Source organism: Notechis scutatus, chromosome Z, assembly GCF_049901735.1.
Source record: "Notechis scutatus isolate UNSWTSFEM ecotype Mainland chromosome Z, rNotScu1.2, whole genome shotgun sequence".
In the NCBI taxonomy this organism is placed as follows: Eukaryota; Metazoa; Chordata; class Lepidosauria; order Squamata; family Elapidae; genus Notechis; species Notechis scutatus.
In genome coordinates this window covers 3,989,155-4,014,196 of record NC_142025.1, presented here as the reverse complement: position 1 = coordinate 4,014,196, position 25,042 = coordinate 3,989,155, and the positions used below count along the sequence as shown (strand labels likewise).

The 25,042-nt window shown below is 42.4% G+C and overlaps 1 protein-coding gene across 5 annotated transcripts in view; it reads left to right on the top strand.

The window, feature by feature from the left end:
• The window catches only part of MINDY4 (MINDY lysine 48 deubiquitinase 4), an 82,510-nt gene extending 60,395 nt beyond the window's left edge, over positions 1 to 22,115 (top strand). For all 5 annotated transcript variants that reach the window (XM_087946963.1, XM_087946962.1, XM_087946961.1 and 2 more), the window contains 5 exons: positions 409 to 472; positions 3,206 to 3,367; positions 8,140 to 8,320; positions 15,220 to 15,292; positions 21,580 to 22,115. In XM_087946963.1, the coding sequence (XP_087803089.1) occupies positions 409 to 472; positions 3,206 to 3,367; positions 8,140 to 8,320; positions 15,220 to 15,292; positions 21,580 to 21,628 (529 nt within the window). In that variant the 3' untranslated portion in view covers positions 21,629 to 22,115. The remainder of the gene's footprint in view (positions 1 to 408; positions 473 to 3,205; positions 3,368 to 8,139; positions 8,321 to 15,219; positions 15,293 to 21,579) is intronic.
• Positions 22,116 to 25,042: the final 2,927 nt, after the last annotated feature.

Genomic DNA, 25,042 nt, shown 5'->3' with positions numbered 1-25,042 from the left:
CTCCTTCAAGGCCATCCATACCCGGTAGTCCTCAACTTACAACCGTTCATTTAGTGATCATTCAAACTTACAAGACTTATGACTGTTGCAGCATCCCCTGTGGTCAAAATTCAGGTGCTTGGTCGTAAAACGTGGCAAAACTGACTTAAGAACTGTCTCGCTTATCAACAGAAATGTTGGCCTCAATTGCAGTCATAAGTCGAGGACTCCCCGCTTAGATAAAGCATTGCTCCCTCTATCATTCTCCTGGCATTTTTTTTTTTTTTACTGTTTTGCTTTCATTTTTCTGTGCAAACCTCTGTTCACCTTCCGAGGGCGATAACCGGACTTGGAGCAGAAAAAGGAGAAATGTGCACCAGTTTCGTGAATTTAATTTCGACGAGGATTTTTTTCCTTCTTCCCCAACAGAGTCCGTGGAGATGTGGATGTCACCACAAACCCACTGATCGGTGCGCACGGATACTGCACGCAGGTAAACAGCCCAGCAGGGCCCCATGAGTTGGAGGTTCAGACGACAGAACCAGTCCCTCTGGAGTTGTTAGTTGCTAAGGGGTCCAGTCGAGGAAAGCTGCAACACCGGGTCCCACTCTAGGGTAAATTATCTGACCAGTGTCGCCCTGGAACGGTCATCAACTCGCTGAGCTCCTGCCCTAGAGGCGATTGAGCCCTTCGGGGTCCCCTAAGGCAGCCTTCTCGGTGGTGGCCCCCTTCTGTGGAATGTCTCTCCGCACGTTCAATCTGCCACCTTCTTACTCTTGCAGAAAGGTTCAAATATGGCTTTGTTTCTGACCCATTTTTAGGAAGTTAAGCTCTGATCTGGCCCTTTCCTAATTTAGTTTGATTTGATTTAATTTAATTTAGTTTTTAATTTAATTATTTTAATTTTGTTTAATTTTGTCTTGTTTTATGTTTTACTCTATATTCTATATTACGTTTTGTTTCATTTCATTATTTCATTTCATTTCGTATTATTATATTTTATTTATACTCCACCTTTAAAATTTTAGAAATAATTGGAGGTGACAAACACATCCAGCACACTTTCCTCCTCCTTATTTTCCCCATAATGGCAAACTTTTAAGGTGGGTTAGGCTAAGGGAGAGTGACTGGCCCAGAGTCACCACAGCCAGCTTTCATCGCTAAGGCAAGAAGGGTCAAACTCCCCCAGTCTCTCTCCCGGTGCCTTAATTACTGGATCAAACTGGTTCTCTTTATGACTGTTTTCCATTCCTTTGGATGGCTGATGATGAATCGGTCTTCTTGGTTCACCTAGGACAGAGGTCTCCAAACTTGGCCCCTTTAAGACTCATGGGGCTTCAACTCCCAACAATTCTGGGAGTTGAAGTCCACAAGTCTTAAAGTGGCCAAGTTTGGGGACCCTTGACCACCTAGCGGGACTTGTATTTTTCCCGTCCTGCAGTAGAGGTTCATTGAGCGACCATTCAGAATAACAACGGCACTGGAAAAAGGTGACTTGTGGCTGTTTTTCAAACTTACATCCCTTGCAGCAGTGGTGGCTAACCTTTTTGGGAAAATTGTGCATGCGCTCGCACGCTCACACGCCAGCACCCAGAAGGCAATGTGCGCAGCCCCACCACCACGCCCCCTGAGCATGCGTGTGTGACCCACCCACCCCCATCGCAGGCCAGGTACCTGACAATCAGCCGTCAGGCGGGCGGTGAGGACACATGCACAGTAGACCTGCTCTGGGGGAGGGCTCACCATGCCGGCAGTAATGGCCCTGCGTGGCACCTCCGGCGTGCCATAGGTTCACCATAGGTTCACCATAGGTTCGCCATCACGGCCTTGCAGCATCCCCATGGTCACGGGATCAAAATCCAGGCGCTTAGCAACCGTCTCACGTTTATGACTGCTGCCTGGTCCCGGGGTCATATCATCCCCTTTTGCGACTTTCTAACAAGCAAAGTCAATGGGGAAAGTCAGATTCCCTTAACGACTATGTTACTCACTTAACAACTGCAGAGATTCACTTAACAACAGTGGCAAGAAAGATGGCAAAATGGGGCAAAAACTCACTTAACCAATGCTTTACTTAGCAACAGAAATTTTTGAGGTCAATTGTGGTCGTAAGTCGAGGACTAGCTGCAATTCCACTTTCATTTTAATTTCTCCTGTGCTTTTCCTCCTTTTTATCACCCAAGATCTGGTCTTGATGCATCCACCCCCTGCAATCAATCAGTCAATCAATCGGCCAGATTCGTAACTTCCCATCACTCTTCTGTCTTTCACTAATACCTTCAGTCTTTACTCAATCAGCAGTTGTATCAATCATGCCTTTAGATGTATATGGATTTATTTGTCATGTGAATAGAAACAGAAACAGACAGAACTTTTTTTTTCTTTTAAAAGAATAATTTCATTGAATTAAAAACATAACAAAAAGACATAAAGTTAACCAAGAAGGAAACGGGAGGGAGGGAAGAGAGAAAGGGAAGAAAAAAGAAAAGGGGAAGAGAAAAGTAAAAAACCGAGAAAAAGAAAAATAATAAATTTGTGGATTTGCATGAGGGATGGATTATGGGAAGAAGGCGATTGTAACTTTTAGGAAGTATAGGATCTCTAAGGTGGTGTTTTTGTTTTTGTTTTGTATTTGCTGTGATGAAAGTTGGAGGTCACCACTTTTAATATTTCTTTTCTCAATCAGAACTTTAGAAACACTCAACTTTAAACATATTCCCCAAACATTCCATGTTCATCTGCTATGGGGCAAAACTCACTTAACAACTGTCTCACTTAGCGAACAGAAATTTGGGCCTTAAATGCAATCCTATTGTCATCTTATACAGGTAGCCCTCGACTTACAGCCACAATTGAGCCCAACATTCCTGTCGCTAAGTGAGACATGCGTTAAATGAGTTTTGCCCTATTTTACAGGCCCTCAGTTGTTAAGTGAATCTGACTTCCCTTGCCAGAAGATCGCAAAAGGGGAATCACATGGTTGTAAAAGTGAAAAACAGTCATAAGCCTCATTTTTCACTGCCACTGCAACTGAACGGTCATTAAACGAACTGTTGTAAATTGAAGACTACCTGTAATTAAGCTTCCCTACACCCAAAACTGGAAGAACGTTTCTCCTTTCCCTGGAATTCATTTCAGGAGTCAAGCGATCGTATCGGATCTTTGAGCCTGTCTAAAGTCCCAACTGGTGTATAATCCGCCCATCGTTTTGTTCTCCTGAAACTAGGAACTGGTCAACTTGCTACTGACCGGCAGGGCCGTATCCAATGTCTTCAACGATGTGATGGAGCTGGACTCAGGAAATGGCAACTTCACCCTCCTGAAAGGGATCAGTGGGCGTAGCGATGTGGGCTTGCTGTCCCTCTTTGAGCATTACGACGTCTGCCAGGTAAGGAGAAGGCTGGTGGGAAAGCTGGTATTAACATCCCCTTTGCCTGGAATCATTTGAAGTAGATGGTACAGCTTTAAAAGGCCTCGGTAAGACCAGACTTGGAATAATGCAACCAGTTTTGGTCACCACGATGTAGCAAAGACCCTGGAAAGAGTGCAGAGAAGAGCAACCAAGAGGATTAGGGGACTGGAGGATCAAACGTACAGAGAACGTTTGCTGGAATTGGGTATCTCTAGTTTAATGAAAAGAAGGACAAGGGGTGACATGACAGCAGTCTTCCAATAGTTAAGGGGCTGCCCCAGAGAGGAAGGGGTCAAGCTGTTCTCCAAACAAAGCACCTGAAGGCAGGTGAAGAAACAACGGGTGGAAACTAATCAAGGAGAGAACCAACCTAGAACTAAGGAGGAATTTACCAACAGCAAGAACAATCAACCAATGGAATAGTTTGCCTTCAGAAGTTGTGAGCGTTCCAACATGGGAGGCTTTTAAGAAGAGATTGGACACCTCTTTGTCGTGAATGGTGTAGGGTCTCCTGCTTAACAGGGGGTTGGACTAGAAGACCTCCAGGGTCCCTTCCAACTGTTATTCTGTTATCCCAAGCTAATCAATCCATCAAGTAACTCAAAAGGAGGACTTTATTCGAGTTGAACTGACAAGATTTCGGTCGCCACTGAAGTCAACCCAAACATTTGCTCCTTCGGCCTGCATCCTTCTGTATCCTTTGGCCTTGTTCTGCACACCAGTTTTCTCCTTAATTCCATTTTCAAACGGCTTCCTTTTTTTAATTCAGCTAATCCTCGTTCTAGCAACCATAACTGAGCCCAAAATGTTTGTTGCTAGGCAAGACATGTGTTGATGAGCTTTGCCTCGTTTTACGACCTTTCCTGCCACCGTTGTTAAGCAAATCACCGCAGTTCTTCAAGTGGAAAAATGGTCGTTAAGTGTGAAAAAATGGTCATAAGTCACTTTTCTCAATGCTGTTGTAACTTCAAACGGTCACTAAAAATTAGAAGAATTAGAATTCTTTTATTGGCCAAGTGTGATTGGACACACAAGGAATTTGTCTTGGTGCAAATGCTCTCAGTGTACATGAAAGAAAAGTTTCAAGAGTCAAGAGTCATAAGGTCCAACACTTAATGATAGTCATAGGGTACAATAAACAATCAAATCATACTAGGAAACAGTCAATATAAATAGTAAGGATATAAGCGACAGAGTTACAGTCATACAGTCACAAATGGGAGGGGATAGGTGATAAGGAGTGATGAGAAGGTTAATAGTAATAGTAGTGCAGACTTTGCAAACAGTTGGACAGTGTGGAGGGAATTACTAGTTTAGCAGAGTGATGGCGTCATGTAGTCAAAGACTACCTATAAATTGCAAAATTGGAACCCAAACGGTTTCCACATCAATCTGTATTCGAGAACAACAATTCTCAACCTCATTACCTTGAAGACATAGGGGGACTTCAATTCCCAGAATTCTCCAGCCAGCTCTACTGGAAATTCTAGAAATTGAAGTCCACACGTCTTCAAGTTGCCAAAATGTAGAAACATGGATTTTGAAGACTTGTGTCTTTGGGGGAATTGTTTTTGCCAGTCACTCCATTTTCTTCCTCTCCCTAAATGAGAACTTTATAATCAGTTAAAAGATTATTTAACCGAAAACATGCCAGAATTCCTAATAGTTTGAGATGTATCTCTTATACACCTAAGAGATAAGAAAAAATAACAATAAAAACTAAAAATCAAAGGGTTTGCCTGTATTTTGATGGGTTTTGGAGGACAGTTTTATTTACTGGAGAAGCATGAAAAGAATCTCAGAAATACCCTTTTGGGGCTGTTTTCTGTTGATGTTGGCACGGCCAGAAGCCAAAGTGGAATCCAGTCCCTTGAAATGCATCCACCCAGAAATGCAGACATTCTTCTTGTCCAACGCTAAAAAGGAGGTTAAATCCCAAGATAAATATTGCAGCTTCTAAAAAGTGAAAACCCTTGAGGTTGAAGAGGTGAATCATTTCTTCTTCTCCAGTTTCTCTGCTTCTCCCTGTTACTTTGTGCCACACTAGGTAGCCTCCACAATGCTTGCCTTTTACTCTTCTCCTTACTTTTTATTTTACATTGCTTTACTCTTTACTTCTTATTTTACTTTATACTTTGCTTTTTACTTTATATTACTCTTTACTCTTTATTTTACTCTTTACTTTTTGCTTTACTCTTTACTTCTTACTTTACTTTGCTTTTTTATTTATTCTTTATTCTTTACTTTTACTTTATACTTTGCTTTTTTACATTACTCTTTATTTTACTCTTTACTCTTTATTTTTACTTTATTTCTTACTTTGCTTTTTTACTTTACTCTTTATTTTACTTTACTCTTTACATTATTCCTTACTTTACTCTTTATGTTATTCTTTACTCTTTACTTTATTTTTTGCTGAATTTTTACTTTAATTTATATTTTACCCTTTACTCTAGCTTATATCTTAGTGTACATTTTGTCCTGCCATGATCTGATTTCTACCCGTATCCTATTTTTTCCTCTTCTTGGCACCTGACACACCCTTCGCTTTGCGGTTTCTCTCTCCTAGGATTGTATCCCTTTGGGAATCAAAACTAATGTCTGTTTTATGGCTGTTTTCTCTCTTAAAAAATCCCCCGAGAAGCTGGCTGGGGAATACTAAAAGCTGAAGTCCACGTGCCTTAAAGTTGCTGTGATTGAGAAACACGTGTGTAAATCAACACCGTTACGGCAAACACCCCCACTCTTAAAATTAGTTTCACAGAAAAGTATAACTGGGTTTTGGCTGCTGGCATCACCTCTTACTTCTCTGGCAAAAGCAGATAGTGGGACCTCTTCCTTTGTTGACGTTTCAAGTTTTGTTGGTTTTTCCCCTGGCTCCATTACAACTGTCAAAACTGTTGCTATTTTTACAAAATGACCCACAAAGGCAGAAATCCTCAGCTCAACATTACTGTTTTGTTTTTGATGGGGATTTCTGCCCCAATCCAGGATTCTCGGCCATCCCGTCTGAGGTCTTGGGTCAAAAGGTTTACTCTCGTACACGTTACTCCTCGACTTAGCAACCATTCGTTTAGCGGCAGATCGAAGTTACAACATCACCGACAAACGTGACTTATGACCGATTTTCACATATGAAAATTATGACCGATATTGGAAGACTGCTATCATGTCATGTTAGTCTTTTCAATAAACTAGGTAAAAGTAAATGTAAAGGTTCCCCTCGCACATCCATGCTAGTCGTTTCTGGCTCTAGGGGTCGGTGCTCATCTCCATTACAAAGCCAAAGAAGAGCCAGCGCTGTCCGAAGACGTCTCCATGGTCATGTGGCCAGCATGAGGAAACGCCTTCAAAGGTGCACGGAACACTGCGACCTTCCCACCAAAGGGAAGGTAATTTTTCTACTTGCATTTTTTTACATGCTTTCGAACTGCTAGGTTGGGGCAAGTAACGGGAGCTCCCTTCGTTACGCAGCGCTAGGGATTCGAACTGCTGAAAATACAGTCGTTATCTGAGGATGTGTTTCTCAGTTTTGGGGGCTTTAAGATCTGTGGCCTGATCTATAGAGATTCTCAGTCCTCCATGTCAGGGTTGTCACAGAGGCGCTTTTTCAGGAGACAACAGCTGGAGCACCACTTAAAAAAAAATTTATAGTATCAGAAGCATCTGTAAAAGCCTGAGGACCCGAAACGCAGTATAAAATCTACTATCCCAAATTCGGTACAGCTTGCTTTTTAAAATAAAAATACAATCCTTGGACCAGTTTTCCCCTTTGAGTTGGCTGGCCAAAAACCAGCAGGGGCAGTCACAAATGGTGATCACGTGACTCGACAACCCCCCGCATGACATCATAAATGCCTGCTGATAGCCAAGGACCCAAATTCTGATCATGTTGACGATGCTGTGGTGATTGTCGATCACTTTTAAGAATGCTGTTATAACTTAGAATGGTCATTAAATAGATGGTTGGACGTTGAGGACTGCCTGCACCTCTTTTTTCAGATCATCATATGAACAGTTGCTAAGTGACCATTCATAACTCAAGGACTGCCTCTGTGCTCTTTCTCTGTAACGCTAGTCTGGTTCCCTCTGTCAGGTCTAAAACCCATTAGACTTTAATGGGTTAAATACTCATTCACTTTTGGTGGGCTTCCAAAGCAATGATTATTTTGAAATTAATGTCCCCAAAGGTGCTTTTTTTCAAGAGGCAACTGGACTTCCTGGTTTTTCATTGAAGATGTTTCCCTTCTCCTCCAAGAAGCTTCTTCGGCTCTGACAGGATGGGGTGGAATGGAAGGATTTACGCTCCTTGCAGACAGCTGGTCCGTTGCATCCTTTTAGAGGGTTCCCTTGAGGCCACTTGGAGGTTTATCCGTGTCCTCGGGGTCACCTGAAGAGTGCAAATGGGTGTGGACCCTTCTTGGAACAGTTAAAACGATTTGTGTTGTAGACTGGAGAATGATGATGCCGTATACCTTCTCCTCTGTTGAGAGAGAGGCCTGTTCAGTTTTGACCTAGATGGCCTCTTGGACCCCCTCTTTCAAACCAGCGGTCTTCTCTGTCCAAAGTGTGGACTTTGCTGTCTTCCAAAGAGCGGCCTTTGTCTTTCAAATGCAGATGGACCACTGAATCTTGTCCGGATGGGTTTGTTCTCCTGTGTTTGTGCTTCTTTGGGACAACCATGACCTGAATGACTGACATTTTAAATAAATGCACTTTTTTCCCCTTCTCCTTGTTGTTTTGCTCAGGTGGGCTGTTATCTCAAGACCCCCAGGTTTCCAATTTGGGTGGTGTGCAGCGAGAGTCACTTCAGCGTCCTCTTCTGCTTGCGAAAGGATTTACTGGCAGATTGGAGGACCGAACGGCGGTTTGACCTGTATTATTACGACGGTTTAGCCAATCAGCAAGAGGAGATCCGTCTAACCATCGGTAGGAGATCGGAAATCTTTCAAGAAATATGAACAAGGTTAAGGGAGTATCGAACATATGACCGATATAGCTTTCCTTGTGTTCCTGGCAGGTCATAATCCATAGTTTTCCTCAACCTTATCTTCATTAGTAGCACAACTTACAGACTTCTCAGATTTCATCTGTGCTAGTTAGGAATTCTGGGGGTTGTGGTTTCAACAGATACTACTGATATGGATAAATGAGAATATTTGTAGCTTAGGACTGAACTGTGGTGTCCTTGGTACTTTCATGCAGACATTTAGTTACCAAGCTAGGTAATATCATCAGTGCTACAGAGGAGAAGGAGGAGGACTGTGAGATCCTTGGTGGTAGTTTTCTTGCAGGCAATGACCCAACTAGAGGTAATGGAAGAATCTAGAGATTAATATTGGCCAACAAACAAGAAGTAAACAATACCCCAATCAAGAAATTACCAATTCAGACAAACAAGCTAACAGTAAACAATAGCCTAATCAAGGATCACAAAGAAAGAAATATTCCCACCAACATTGAGAGGCAATCCATTGGTATAAACAGAGCAACTGCCACTCCCTTCTAGCACTGATGATGTTACCTAGTTAGTTCATGAAATGTCTACAGGAAAACAAAACATGCTCAGAGAGCACCAACGGCCTCACAAATCTCCTCCTCCTCCTCCTCCTCCTCCCCCTGCAAACCCCACTCCCATTGTATGTAGCACTGACAGTGTTACCTAGTTGGGTCATGAAACATCTGCAAGCAAACCACGAACTCACAGAGCACCAAGGACCTCATACTTCTACTGATAGGAAGGAATTTAATTCGCTTTTTTTCAGAGGCTTTGGACAGAGAAATGATTTTACCTGCTTTCTTTCTCTTCCCCTTAGCCAGTTTCTTTCTGTACTAACTTTTTAAGTGTAAGCCACCCAGAGTTGTCTAGAGTACCTTCCATGTTTCATTAATCATAATAATAAATCTTCACTTTTTGGAGAGATCTCCCAGGGACAGTTAAGACTGCAGGTCACCAGAATTACAGGTCATCCCAAGAAAAATATTTTTTGGGAAGGAAAAAATCCAATTATGCTGCGATCTGCACATTTATCTAGAACACTCAGCCTTTGACTGAAATGCCAGGGACATTTTTCCAAATAAAGTAAAGAAAAAGGAATAAGGGGGGGGGGAGGGAAATAACAACAATAAGACCACAACAAGTTTAATTTTGTTTCATCCTTTTACTTCAGTCAAATCAATGCAGACAAGCCTACCTAAATGTGATCAGTCAGCATAGGCAAGGAAATCCTAACCTATATTTTATGCCCAAGGGAAATTGGTGTGTTTGTGCAAGTCTGTGTATGTATGTATAAGTAATCTTCAACTTACGACCACGATTGAGCCCAGAATTTCTCGTTGCTAAGTGAGACATATGTTATGTAAATTTTGCCCCACTTTATGACTTTTCCTGCCACAACTGTTAAGTGAATCTCTCTTTCTCAATCTCTCTCTCTCTTTCACCTCTCTCTGTATCTATCTTCTCTCTGTCTCTCTCTCTATATATATATTATCTCTCTGTCTGTCTATCTCTATCTATTTATCTATCAATCTGTTATCTCTCTCTGTATCTATTTTTCTCTGTTTCTTTCTGTCTGTCTGTGCCTCTCTGTGTCTCATCTCTCTGAATCTATGTTCTCTTTCTTTCTGTCTCCCCCCGTGTGTGTATGTATATGTATATAAAATCTGTCTGTCTGTCTGTCTATCTATCTATCTATCTATCTATCTATCTATCTATCTATCTATCTATCTATCTCTATCTATCTATCTATCTATCTATCTATCTATCTATCTATCTATCTATCATCTATCTATCTATCTATCTATCTATCTCTATCTATCTCTATCTATCTATCTATCTATCTATCTATCTATCTATCTATCTATCTATCTATCTATCTATCTATCTATCATCTCTTCTCTGTTTCTTTCCGGCTCTCTCTCTCATCTCTCTCTGTATCTATCTTCTCTTTCTTTCTGTCTTTCTCTCCCTCCCCCCTTCTATATGTGTGTGTGTGTGTGTGTGTGTGTATTATCTATCTGTCTGTCTGTCTATCATCTCTCTCTGTGTCTCTCTCTCTCCTCTGTATGTATAATAATCAAATATAAGTGTCAACAGGTGCAAGTTGTTAATACAGCTAATCCTCAATTTACAACTATTCATTTAGTGACTATTTGAAATTACAATGACACTGGAAAAAGAGGACACTGGAAAAGGTGAGACTGTTCTTGCACACCTACGACTGTGGCAGCATTCCTGTTGTCATGTGATCAAAATTTGGATGCTTGGCAACCCTTTCATACCTATGACGGACGCAGTGACCCCGGGGGGAATCACGTGATCCCCTTTGCGACCTTCTGACAAGCAAAGTGCGTGAGAGAAGCCAGATTCACTTAATGACCGAGTTACCAACTTAATCAACTGCAGTGGTTCACTTTAACAACTGAGGCAACAGAGGTCGTAAAATGGGACAAAGCTCGCTTAACAAATTCTTCACTTAATCAAGTTAAATGTTTGGCTCAGTTTGTGGTTGTAAGTCAAGGACCACCTGTGCAGTTGGGACCAAAAATTTATAGTTAAACTGATGTGGTTGTTAAGTGAGGCTTTGCACAGTTTTACCAGCTTCTTTTTAACCACTGTTGCTAAGCGAGTCGCTAGAGTCATTAAGCAAGACACTGCATGACCGCAACTGGTGAATTTCCTCCTGACTTCCTCATTGACTTGTAAGAGGGCTGGCTGGGTTAGGGTCTCAAACTCACCTGACCACACAATTCTGTAATCCCGTCGCAAATGCGAACTTGTGGCCAAGAACCCAGGCGGCAATCCCACGACCACGGGAACTCAGCAAAGTCAACCCCGGGGGGAAGCTGGATTCATTTAACGACCAGGGAATTAACTCACTTAACAATGCAGTGGTTTGCTTAATCACAGTGCCCCCCCCAAAAAAAGAGGTCATAAAATGGAGCCCACCACATGGGGGTGGGGTGAGGGGGGCGCCATAAAAATTTTAATAAATAAATAAAACGAATGAAATCGGACGGGACTCATTCCACAATTGCTTTGCTCAGCAGTGGAAGTTCTGGTCCCAATCTGTAAGTCACGGTCATTAACTCGGGGACTTTTACGGAAATACAGGAAAATGGCAAGCTCTTAACTTTTTTTTTCCTTTTTAAAACATCCACGGCAATAAATTTCAGGAAGTTTTTTTCCCTTTTTCTTTTTAACCACCGCTGCCCATTAGTTCGCAATTCCAAGCGGGCAGCCCTGTTTGAAAGACATTTATCGAAAAATGGCCTCCCCGGGCCCATTTTCCCTCTGTTGTTCTGCTGTCAGGTGCCCTTGTTTCCCTCCCTGCTCTCCTGTTTATTTCTCACCTCCGGGGTGTAATTGCAGAGCCGCGGAACCTGACATTTCTGCCTTCCTTGTGCCGGCTCCCTCCCCCTTTTAACCTGTTGTCATCTTTGGCAGCCTGAAATTTTTGTTTTCACAGGACGCCCACAGATCTAACTGCGCCATCTGTTCCCCCCCACACCCAAACCTCCTGGTAGATGGGAGGGGGCGGGTGCAGTGTGTGTGTGGGGGTGCATGACTTCTTTTGAAAGAAATGGGGTGGAATTTCGCTTGTTCGCTCGCTGCAATTCCCTTTCGTTCTTTCTAGCTTTGGGGCAAACGTCTGGCCAGAAGTTGCATCCACCTTCTCCCGGCTTCTCCTGGTCTTTGAAAGACACCCACTTGGCCAAACTCAACCTTTGGTTGTGCAAAAACCCGAGGATCATGCCAGGACCCAGCACCACCCCGTCCTCCACTGTCTCCTGGAGCGTTTTCCAAATTCATGTTCCTTGCGGTGATGTCACTATCTAACCATCTCATCCTCTGCCGCCTCCTTCTCCTTTTGCCTCCCACCTTTCCCAGGATCTTCACTCCTTATTTGGCGACCAAAATATTTGAGATTCAGGATCTGTTCGTCCAGCCAGGGTTGATTTCCTCCAGCCTTGACTGATTGTCTATGGAGATTCTCAGTCATCCAGATCATGGTGGTCCCAAAAGTGCTTTTTCCGGGAGGCCTCTGGATTTCAATTGTTTTTAACTTAGAATAAAATAGAGTAACAGAGTTGGAAGGGACCTTGGAGGTCTTCTAGTCCAACCCGCTGCCTAGGCAGGAAACCCTACACCATTGCAGACAAATGGTTGTCCAACATCTTCTTAAAAACTTCCAGGTTTGGAGCATTTACAACTTCTGGAGGCAAGAACTTCCACTGATTAATTGTTCTAACACTCAGGAAGTTTCTCCTTAATTCCAGGTTGTTTCTCTCCTTGATGAGTTTCCACCCGTTGCTTCTTGTCCTGCGCTCAGGTGCTTTGGAGAATAGCTTGACTCCCTCTTCTTTGGGGCAGCCCCTGAGATATCGGAAGACTGCTATCATCTCTCCCCTAGTCCTTCTTTTCATTAGACTAGACATACCCAGCAGTGGTGGGATGCAATTTTTTTTTACTGTCAGTTCTGTGGGTGGGGCTTGGTGGGCTTGTCTTGTCTTGGTGGGCATGGCAGGGGAAGGATATTGTAAAATCTCCATTCCTTCCACACACCCCTAACCTGCTTTCCAGCTCCGTTCTCCTGTGCAGGGCAACCAAAGAAGACCCAGCCGATCAGTTGGGACTCGGGGGGCAGAGATGGGGTTGGCGGGGCCAGTCAGAGGTGGGATTTGCCAGTTCTCCGAACTTCTCAAAATTTCTCCAGAACTGGTCAGAACCTGCTGAATACCCACCTCTGATACCCAGTTCCTGCAACCGTTCTTATATGTTTTTGCCCCCAGTCCTCTATTCATCCTCGATGCTCTTCTCTGCACTTTTTCTAGAGTCTCAGTCATCCAGGTCACGGTGGTCCCAAAAGTGCTTTCTCAGGAGGCATCTGGAATTTCTGGTTTTCCTTTGAAGACCTTTCACTTCTCATCCTAGAAGCTTCTTCGGCTCTGGCTGGATGGTGAGGAAGGGGAGGATTTAGGAATGTCCAGCTGCCTCTTGAAACAAAAAAAACCTTTGGGACACCGATTGATTGGGTCACCTTGAAGTCCAAGCGTTTTCTCAAGAACCTTCTCCAGAATAGGAGTCTCCAACCTTGGCAACTTTAAGACTTGTGGACTTCAACTCCCAGAGTTCAAGACTGGGAGCTGAAGTTTACAAGTCTTAAAAGTTGCCAAGGTTGGAGACTCCTGATCCAGAATCACAATTCAGTTCTTCAGTGCTCAGCCTCTCTCTTATGGTCCATCTCTCCCGGCCATACATGATTCTGGGAAAAGCAGAGCTTTGACCGCACGGATCTTTGTCAGAAAGGGTGGTATTGTCAGAGCATTTGCAGTGTGACTACTATTGTGAGACAACCCAGGAGCAAAACGTGGCACACAGAGGCTTAGACATTTAACAGTGGCTTATATACAAGACATATACAGAAATATACGTGGTAGGCAAATGCCTGGCAAGCCATCGATCTTCTTAACTCTGCACAGAATACTGTAATGAAGACAGGACACCAGGAGAGAGAATACGTCCTCTAATGGCTGCCTTATATAAACGCCTCTTAAAGGGGTAAAACTTCTGTGGACCCCTTCTTAGTCTAAAACCGGCAATACCTATTCTGATTCATCTTCATTGCATCAGCCTTACATTTCATCAGCTCTTAAATCTCAATACCTTAACAGGTATCTCTGCTTTTTAATTTGCCACCTAGGTTTGCCATAGCTTTCCCCACGAGGACCATGCATCGTTTAATTTCATGACTGCAGTGATCTTGGAGCCCAAGGAAATAAAATCGGAGGGGACCATTCAAGTGTTGAAATATAGATGGAAGCCTCCGTCCATGTTGGTGCTTAAGACCAGATTCATTCCACAAACTTACTGAGATGCACAGGTGTCCCTCGACTTACAACTGCCATTCAGCCCAACATTTACGTTGCTCAGTGAGGCATTTGTTAAGCGAGCCTCGCCCCCGTTTTAAGGCTTCCCTTGCCACACGTGTGAACTGAATCACGGCAGTGGTTAAATTAGTCAAATGGTGGTGAAGCGAATCCGTCTTCCCCATTGGCTTTGCTTGTCAGAAGATCGCAAAAGGGGATTATGTGACACCCACCACGGGACATTTGCATCCGTCGTAAATATGAGTCAGTTGCTAAGCGTCTGAATTTTAATTGTGTGTCCATGGCAGTGGTGGGATTAAATTTTTTTTTTTTACTACTGGTTCTGTGGGCATGGCGTGGTGGGCGTGGCTCAGGGGTGTGACTCAACCAGTGTAACAACCGTCTCGGTGAGTGCATGTTTTGTGCGTTCACGCAGACGGTTTGCTACTGACCTTCCCCTGCAATCCTGCACTCTCCCTGTGACTTCAACAGCTGACACATGGCAATCCGCTGTGCCACGCGAAGCAGTTGAGCTTGAAATCCAGTAAATAAAGATCAGTATAGAACCGAGGCAGGCGGGCGGGCCCAACAGCTGATGGTTGGAGAGAACCAGTTTGCTCACAGATGATCCTTGGAGCTACCAGTTCAGTCAAACCGGACCGAACCGAACCGGTAGAATTCCACCAGTGGGATGCTGCAACAGTCATAAGTGTGAAAAAACGACCATTTTTTTCAGTGCTGTTGTAACTTCGCATGGTCACTAACGGAACTGCTGTAAGTCAAGGACTACCTGTAAATCTGTCTACTAGATTCATAACCGCTGGTAGTATTCATCCCTGTCTCCTTTAAACGAGGGACGGGTGAATTCCGCCGACAGTCGCCATGTCGTTGTGGGCAGACGGATCAAGATGGGATCGTTAATTGAGGACAATGAATGCTGACCTCCTTTGTCTCCACAGACACCTCACAGCTTTATGGGGAAAGCCCAGAGGACGACCTCGTTTCCCCTTTGGAGCATTGCATTCGGACAAAGTAAGTGCCACTCCCCTTCCCCATAACAGAATAACAGAGTTGGGAGAGACCTTGGAGGTCTTCTAGTCCAGCCCCCTGGTCAGGCCGGAAACCCGATACCCGTGATGGCGAACCTGTGGAGCATGTGTGCCAGAAGTGGCATGCAGAGCTATTTCTGCCGGCTGGCGAGAGGTCGCTCGGAAGAGCCCCACTGCGCATGCACGCACCCCCCCCCCCGCCAGCCATCTGATTGTCGGGGATCTGCTGTGCATGCATGGGGGGAGACCTGTGCACGGGAGATGCGTGCACATATGCAGGGGGCAGAGCACACACATAGGGTCACGTGCACAGGGGGAGGGGCGTCCATGCGCGTTGCATCATGGGTGCAAGCACGCGCACTTTCGTGGAAAAGCTTAGCCGTCCCTGCCCTATACCATTGCAATCAAATGGCTGTCCAATCTCTTCTTTAAAACCTCCAGTGTTGGAGCACCCACAACTTCTAGTGGCAAGCAGTTCCACTGGTCGATTGTCCTCCCTGTCAGGAAATTCCTCCTTATTTCTGAGTTGCTTCTCTCCTTGATGACTTTCCACACGTTGCTCCTTTCCCTGCCTTCAGGGGCTGTGGAGAATAAACTGACCCCTTGTTTTTTGTGACAAGCCTTCAATCATTGGAAGACTGCTATCGTGTCACTCCTCTTAGTTAGAGGAGACCTGTCTTCGCATGTTTTAACCTCCTGTCCCCTAATCATCTTAGGGTGTGTGTACATACATATACATATATACACATATACACACACATAAATTTACATTTATCCACACGTGTGAATTTACGTGTGTGTGTGTGTGTGCAGTGTGGATTCCATGCCCTTCTGCAGAATTTCTGTTTTGTTCTAGTCCTTGGCTTACAACAGTTCATTCAGTAAGGCCGTAAAATGGGGCAAAATTCATTTCACAAATGTCTCAAACTCAGCAGCAGAAATTTTAGGCTCCCTTGCGGTTGTAACGTCAAGGACTATCTATTTCTTTTTTTTCCTTTTTTTTTTTTTTTACCCAAAAGTCACGTACCTTTGGGCAATTAATAAATGCAATGTGGTTTCCATGCCCTTATGTAGAATATCCTGTTCTGTTCTGCTCTTCTCTGTTCTGTACTCCACTACTATACAATTACTATACTGTTGCATCTATTCACACTGTTGCCTCTGTGTCCCTTTGTACCAGCAGCGTGCAGCAGCGATGCAGATCGCACAGTCACAATCTCTTCTTGGCTTTCCAGGCCGCCCTCCTCACCCCTTTCCTTGCAAACATGGGTGCAGATAAATAAATCTTTTTCCTTCATTCTAATTCCCCGTATACATCAAAGATATACACAGCAGACCCCCTTTAGCTAAAATATATTTTTAAAAAATGACTTCTATGGCAACTGGGAAGCTGCATGGCTCCAATCACCTCCATTGCCAATTATTTCCTGTAGATTTTATTATTATCATTATTTAGAATCCTACAAGGGGAAGAAGTGGGGGGAATTGCTGGGGTGTTTAGCGGTCGCAGATGATTTAGTGGGGAGAAAAATATAATAAATTTCATAATGGTCTCTGGAGTTTGCAGATTGCAGAATGGATTTTTTTAAATAAATAAATAAATAAATAAATAAATACAAAAAGAGAGGTGTTTTCTTTTTTCTTTTTTCCCACAACATTTCTTAGAATGTCTGTGCACCCGGCCTGGGGAAACTTAAATTTTTGATCTCTTTGTGAATGATAACCTTTTGGAAATATTTCACCCCTGGGCTCCGATCACACACCATTGCAAAGTCACTAGCATCTTCAGATTCCTTGGCTTAAGGTCCTTGTTAATTCAAGTCTCCGAAATATGATTAAGAAATTGATATGCTTAAGAAGTTGAATTAAGATCGAAGAGAGAATGGAATGTGGGTTTCCTTGATCTTTTTTGATCGGACAAATACATTTCATTGCCCAAAGGAAGAATCGTCTTGTCCTCTTAATCCTTCCTTGTTTTCTGTCTCCAAGGGTTAACTCTACCCTATCCAGAAAAGGCTACTTATGGGGGGTTTTTTGTTTATTTTTCTCAAACTTGGATTCCCCTCCCACCACAAATGAAGACCTGCCTCTGTTAGCATTTATCTTGCTTGAATTCAAATCTGTGTGATGCAAAAGATTTGTTTCCAGGGACAATAAATGTTCCATAAAAATTCCAATCAAAGCTGACAGGCCTAAAGGGAGAAATATACACTTTGTGTATTTTTTTTTCTTTCTCCCTTCAGATAACTTTCGGGAAACTCTGGGGCTTGAAGTCTGAATATGCTAGCTAGGGAATTTTGAGAGTGCTGGGGAATTCTGGGTGTTGTCCACCTAGGGAATTTTGGGAATTAAAGGGCTCAATTTTAGGTTTAATGTTCACACATTCTGGCTTGGGAAATCTGGGAATTAGTCTATACACGATTCCTTGGGAATTCTGATGTCCACCTATTCTGGCTGGGGAATTCTGGGAGGACTTGAACTGCATGCTGACTTGTTGACTTTTTGCATGAAAGAGAAAAAAGTGAAATTATATATGGTTTTCATGATTAGAAAAAAAAAATAGACTGTAGAAAAGAGATAAATAATGTCGTAACTGCAGAGTTGTATAAATTTGCACTTACTCTTTCGGCTGCTGTAAAAAATCAGATCAGAGTTGGAAGCAACCTTGTAGGTCATCTAGTCCAACCCCCCGCCCAAGCAGAAGACCCTACACCATTTCTGACAGATTTAGAACAATATTCTATTGTTGGAATGGAATGGAACAGAACAGAACAGAACAGAATAGAAAATACGGAATGGGATGGAATAGGATAGGATAGGATAGGATAGGATAGGATAGGATAGGATAGGATAGGAAATGGAATATGGAATATGGAATATGGAATGGAATAGAATAGAATAGAATAGAATAGAATAGAATAGAAGAGAAGAGAAGAGAAGAGAAGAGAATAGAATAGAATAGAATAGAATAGAATAGAATAGAATAGAATAGGAAATGGAATATGGAATATGGAATATGGAACAGAATAGAATAAAATAGAATATGAAATAGAATATGGAATGGAACAGAATAGAATAGAATAGGGAATAGAATAGAATATAGAATAGAATAGAATAGAAAAGAAAATGGAATATGGAATATGGAATAGAATAGAATAAAATAAAATAGAATATGGAATAGAATATGGAATATAATAGAATAGGGAATATAATAGAATAGAATATAGAATAGAATAGGAAATGGAATAGGGAATAGGGAATAGAATAGAATAAAATAGAATATGAAATAGAATATGGAATAGAATAGAATAGAATAGAATAGAATAGAATAGAATAGAATAGAATAGAATAGAATAGAATAGAGAATAGAAAATGGAATATGGAATATGGAATATGGAATAGAATAGAATAAAAGAAAATAGAATATGGAATAGAATATGGAATATAATAGAATAGGGAATATAATAGAAAATAGAATAGAATAGAATAGAATAGAATAGAATAGAATAGAAAATGGAATATGGAATATGGAATATGGAATATGGAATATGGAATATGGAATAGAATAGAATAAAATAGAATATGAAATAGAATATGGAATGGAACAGAATAGAATAGAATAGGGAATAGAATAGAATATAGAATAGAATAGAATAGAATAGAATAGAATAGAATAGAATAGAATAGAATAGAATAGAATAGAATAGAATAGAATAGAATAGAAAAGAAAAGAAAAGAATAGAAAAGAAAAGAAAAGAAAATGGAATATGGAATATGGAATAGAATAAAATAAAATAGAATATGGAATAGAATATGGAATATAATAGAATAGGGAATAGAATAGAATATAGAATAGAATAGAACAGGAAATGGAATAGGGAATAGGGAATAGAATAGAATAAAATTGAATATGAAATAGAATATGGAATGGAATAGAATAGAATAGAATAGAATAGAATAGAATAGAATAGAATAGAATAGAATAGAATAGAATATAGAATAGAATATAGAATAGAATAGAATAGAATAGAATATAGAATAGAATAGAATAGAATAGAATAGAATAGAATAGAATAGAATAGAATAGAATATATCCAGTCTCTTTTTGAAAGCTTCCAGTGGTTTCTCCAAAAGAAAACCAGAAGTCATTTTTTAAATATTCCCTTTCTCTTTGATTTCTGAACCGTTGTACTTCTTTCCTTTTTCTTTTTTCTTTTTTTCATTCTCAGCATTTGTTCTTATTAGTTTTCACCTTTCGCTTTAAAATTCTAATAAAGTTATTATTATTTTTTATAAAAACCAAGAATGGCATGCTTTATAATATATAAAAACCAAGAATGGCATGCTGATAATATTTGGCTTTAGTTTAAAAAAAAAAAAAATCCCCATCTGTGCCAGGGAACTGAATTATTTCTGCATTCCTTTTATTTGCCCGGAGAATAAAGTCCTCTTTTTTCTAGGAGAAATAAATCACTGTCCGATACAAACACAATCATCATCATCATCATCGTGTACAACGTCTCCTACAGCAGTCGTGGGAGTTCAGACAGAGACCTGAACTTTTTGCAGCTTTCTATGACTTTTTAAAATGGTAGAAGTTAAAACCGGCTGGGAGGGAAGGTCGCTGCGGCTGAATCCGACACCACTGAACCTTCGGAGGGTCTTTCTGGGGTTCAGCTAAGGTGGCCAGCAATATTGTTCCAAAAAGCTGGGTTCTCCTGCCCCACTTTTTTGTCTCTTTCTCTGCTTCCCAAGAAAGATTTCAATAGCGTTAGTCAATTTGGCTCCGCTTGAAGCCTGGGCCATAAATAAGCATGAATGGTGGGCCTTGTTAAGAGAACAGCCAGTCCTGGCTTCTTGGAGCCTCCGTCCTGCAGGCAAAGGGCGCCAATTAGGAGATGCCGGCTAGGCCCCTATTGTCCCCCCCCCCTCCTGTCGAGACCCAGAAGCTGGGCCGTTGAATAACAACAGTTTGGGTTGTTCCCTCCAGAGGCCAGGTGGCCTTACTAAACCGTAAAACAGACCGTCTGAGATGTGCAACGCCATCGTGGATTCTTGCAAGGGTGGGTTTTTCACTTCCAGTCCATGGAAGAGAGGACTGGCCAGCCAGGAACACAGTGTGCAAATACACACACACACACACACTACACACACGCTTTTGGCTTTGATTCTTTCGTAGATTTATCTCGCATGCTTTTCATCCAAAGAACAAACCTTTGGAGGATCTGTCCTTGCTCAGAAGAAATATCCAGCGTGGGTTTTTGGGTTTGTTTTGTTGTTTTTAATTGCAGATAATCCTCATTTTATGACTGTAATGGAACCCGTTCCTAAGTTGTGGTGGTCGGGAAACAGAGATTGGCTCATCTACGCGATCACTAAACAAATGGTTATAAATTGAGGAATACCTGTATAGGTGGACCCTGACTTACAACAGTTCATTTAGTGACCGTTCAAAGTTACAACGGCACTGAGAAAAAACAATTTATGGCCGTTTCCCACACTTAACGACCGTTGCGGCATTCCCCCATGGTCACGTGATGAAAATTCAGGCGCCTGGCAACCGGTTCATATTTATGATGGTTGCAGTGTCCCCCCAGGGTCACGTGATCCCCTTTTGCGACTTTCTGACAAGCAAAGCCCAGATTCCCTTAACAACGGTGCTTCCAACGTAACAATTGCAATGATTCACTTAACCATGGTGACTAAAAAGGTCGTAAAACAAGGCAGAACTTGCTTAACAACTGCCTCGCTTAGTAACAGAGATTTTGGGGTCCACTGCGTTTGTAAGTCGAGGACCATCTGTATCTCCCTTCTACTTCTCCACTAAAACCTCTTACAAACTCCTGCCCATTTTAAGCCTTTCTTAGCTTTTCAGCCAGTGGTAGGATTCAAAAATATTTTACTATTCTGTTCTGTGGGCGTGGCTTGGTGGGCATGGCTTGGTGGGTGTGGCAGGGGAAGGATATACTGCAAAATCCCCCTTCCCTCCCCACCCCACTAACCTGCTTTCCAGCTCCATTCTCCTGTGCAGGGCAACCAAGGAAGACCCAGCCAATCAGCTGGGACTCGAGAGGAAGAGAATAGATGGGGGCGGGGCCAATCAGAGGGGGTATTTGCTGGTTCTCTGAACTACTCAAAGTTTCCGCTACCGGCTCTCCAGAACTGGTCAGAACCGGCTGAATACCCACCTCTGCTTTACAGGGAATTGTTGGAGGTGAACAACTTTTGGGGAATCTCCAAAATGAATCTCTGCTTCTTTGGGCCTTTCAGGTGGAAAGGAGCCAGGGTCAATTGGAATGGCACAGAGCCCATCTTGTGACTGACGTCTTCCAGCGAAACCAGGCTCCACCCCCCAGAGGGAACCCCGGGGCATTTCTCGTTGCCTGGCCCCCGATCGGATGCAAACCCACCGAAGGACCTTCGTCGTGGACCACCCCGGCCGTAATCCCTCCATTGCGGCATCCGAGAAAGGGTGGCTGGACTTCTCCTTCGAGCCTCCAATGTTATGGAAACGAGAAGGTCAACCCAAACCAAGGGGGAAAAAGAGCAGTAAATTTGTCCACGTCCCATCAAATTCCGTTGCTGAATCCCTGCCACATCCTGTGATTATATTGGCTGAACAATACCGATGGCAACCCCCTTTCTTGTTTAAAAAAAAAAAAAGCAAGTGATGACAACAATCTCTGAGTCCATTTTAAAGCTAGGAAGCCAAAATTAAACAACAACAAAAAAGAGCACAATTAAGATCTTGTTCCCAAGGACGTTTCGTTTGGGTAGTCTAAAATAGTTTGGAACCAAAAACATCACTGCCTATTCTTTTTTCTTTCATTTTATTTTATTTTTAAATAATTGAATTGTCACCTATCTTTAATTCAGTCCTTGGAACTCTCGGCTACTAGAGAACTAAACCGGCAGGGCCATCTCTTCTTTTAAACTTCTGTAACCGAAGCTTGCCTTTTTTTTTAGGCTCGAAATGTAGTTTGACAAGATGGTCCTGGACCTGTGGTTCTGTGTTGTGGAAATAAAAAGTCTGCAGTCTATTTATTATTTTATCTCCGTGGAGAAACTATTCGAATAGATCATACCGGGGTTGCTCTCCATACATGGATGTTTACTATTTAGGCCAGGGGTCTCCAACCTTGGCAACTTTAAGCCTGGAGGACTTCAACTCCCAGAATTCCCCAGCCAGCTTTGCTGGGGCTTAAACTTGCCAAGGTTGGAGACCTCTGATTTAGGCGGTGCTTCTCAAACATGAAGAACTTTAAGATGTGTGGACTTCAACTCCCAGAATTCGCCAGTTCAAATATTGAAGCCGGCTCATGCCTGGCTAGGGAATTCTGGGATCTGAAGTCCACTCTTGCTGACTGGAATTCTGGGAACTGAAGTCTATCTAGTCATGCTGGCCAGGGAATTCTGGGAGTTGAAGTCCGCACATCTTAAAAATTCCCAAGGTTAAGAAACACTATGCAGGATAATCTATGCCCCAACTGTACTAGTAGTGATGAAGTTGATAACGGGAATTATTATGGCCACGAACTGCCGATTTTTCTTCCTCACCATGAAAATGTTGACATATTTCACAGATAAATCAACTGAATAAATGGTCCAAATAAATGCTGGGAATTTTGGGGCGCACGATTGGAGACCTAATTTGGCATAAAAAGCTATTCCGTTTTTATTACAGAAGCAGAGTTATCATCCTCCCGCTGGCTATCTGTGGGAATAAAATGATCAAAGAGAGTAATTGGTAACTGGGACGAGAGTGCAATGCGATGAATTCTTCCCTCATTCACTCCCTAGGTTCATTTGGGTATGAGAAGCACCTTTCAGAAAGAGGAAAGTAATTTAGGGCTCCCTTTGATTTTGAGAAGGGACAAGATAGGGTAAAAAAAAAATGCAAACTAAATTACATGCTCCTTTCTGAGCCTTAAGTTGCAGAACCGCAGTAGAGCTGCCTCTGCATTTTTTGTCAGTCACATTTCGTCGTGAGCTTCTTATCTCAGTAAGATTAAAATTCTTTCTCCCCCCCCCTCCAGCTGCAACGACTGCGTTAAAAAAGATTACAGGACTGTTGTGTATAATGTAAGTGGTGCTACCTGGATTTTCCTTTCCCCCCATTATTGTAGACTTAAAAATGAATGTAGAGAATATTATATGTCACGGTGTAAATAAAAAAAGAAGGCTTAATATGAAAAAAAAAAATGGAGCTTTTCTTTTCTTTTCTTCTTTTTTTCCCCCCAGAAGGAAGGTTGTTCAGGAAACCAGAACACAAAAAACAAATCCCAAACCCTGATTAGGGGTGGCTGTAGAGGGGAGCGAGGTCAAAAAAGTCAAGATGGTTGATACATCTGCACAATTGATGCTCAGGGGGAAAGGGGAGGGGCTTAATCTCTCCGTAGCCATGGCTGCGATCTTGCCTGTTTTGACGCCTTGGGCTCCCGCAACATTCTGAAGGCTGAGATTTTCTGAAAGTAAAATCCATCCACCCTAATTTTAGGGTGACATGTTGTCCAGAGAAAAGCATTTTCAGGCTATTTCTAGAGTTAATTTATAAATCACAACAGAGAGCTTTTGCCTGTTTACGAAAAACCTTTTTGAAAAAAAAAACACTTTGAGTTACTGGTCTGGCAAAACCCTTGTCCCAAATGCCCACAAAGTTTACAGGATAACAGAATTGGAAGGGACCTTGGAGGTCTTCTAGTCCAACCCCTTGCACAGGCAGGAAACCCTATGCTATTTCAGACAAATGGTTGTCCAATCTCTTCTTAAAAGCCTCCAGTGTTGGAGCACCCATAACGTAATCAGTCATTCCACTGATTAATTGTTCTCCCTGTCAGCAAATCTCTCCTTAGTTCTCAGTTGCTTCTCTCCTTGATTAGTTTTCATCCATTGCTTCCTGTCCTGCACTCAGGTGCTTTGGAGAACAGCTTGACTCCCACTTCTTTGGGGCAGCCCCTCAGATACTGGAATGCTGCTATCCTGTCTCCTCTGGCCCTTCTTTTCATTAAACCAGACATACCCAGTTCCTGCAACCGCTCTTCGTATGTTTTAGCCTCCAGTCCCCTAATCCTCTTTGTTGCCCTTCTCTGCACTCTTTCTAGAGTCTCAACATCCTTTTTACATCATGGTGACCAAAACTGGATGCAGTATTACAAGTGTGGTACAGGGATTAAAAAGTGGTACATGGATTCCATGACTAACAACAGACCATTCTAGGCTACAGCAGCACTGAAAAAGTTACTTATGACCGTTTTTCAGACTTATAACCATTGCATTATAACCCCATGATCAAATGATCAAAATTCAAACAGTGGGCATCTGACTCAATTAATGACGGTTGCAGAGTCCCGGGGTCATGTTAACCATGTTAAGTGAACTACCTTTAAATTAAGTGTGTTGGACTAAACTTGTATTACATACAGCCTTTTGAACCGGGGACTTTCCAGTCTCGTTGTGAAGTCCTCCAGCCACTAATCCCCTTTCATGTCCTGTGGCAGCCTGTTCCACTGGCTAACAGCTTGTTCAGTGCAAAAACTCTTGCCATCTACTTTGCATCTGCAATCCATTTCAACATGAGCCCAATCAACTCAATCAACTGTTGAATCAAATTTCAAAAACACCGGAGCTTTTCAAGAAGAGATTGGATTTGTCCAGGATGGGGGTTGGACTAGAAGACCTCTGAGGTCCCATCCAACTCTGTTGCTCGGTTAAATTTCAAAGACTGAGTTGAAAA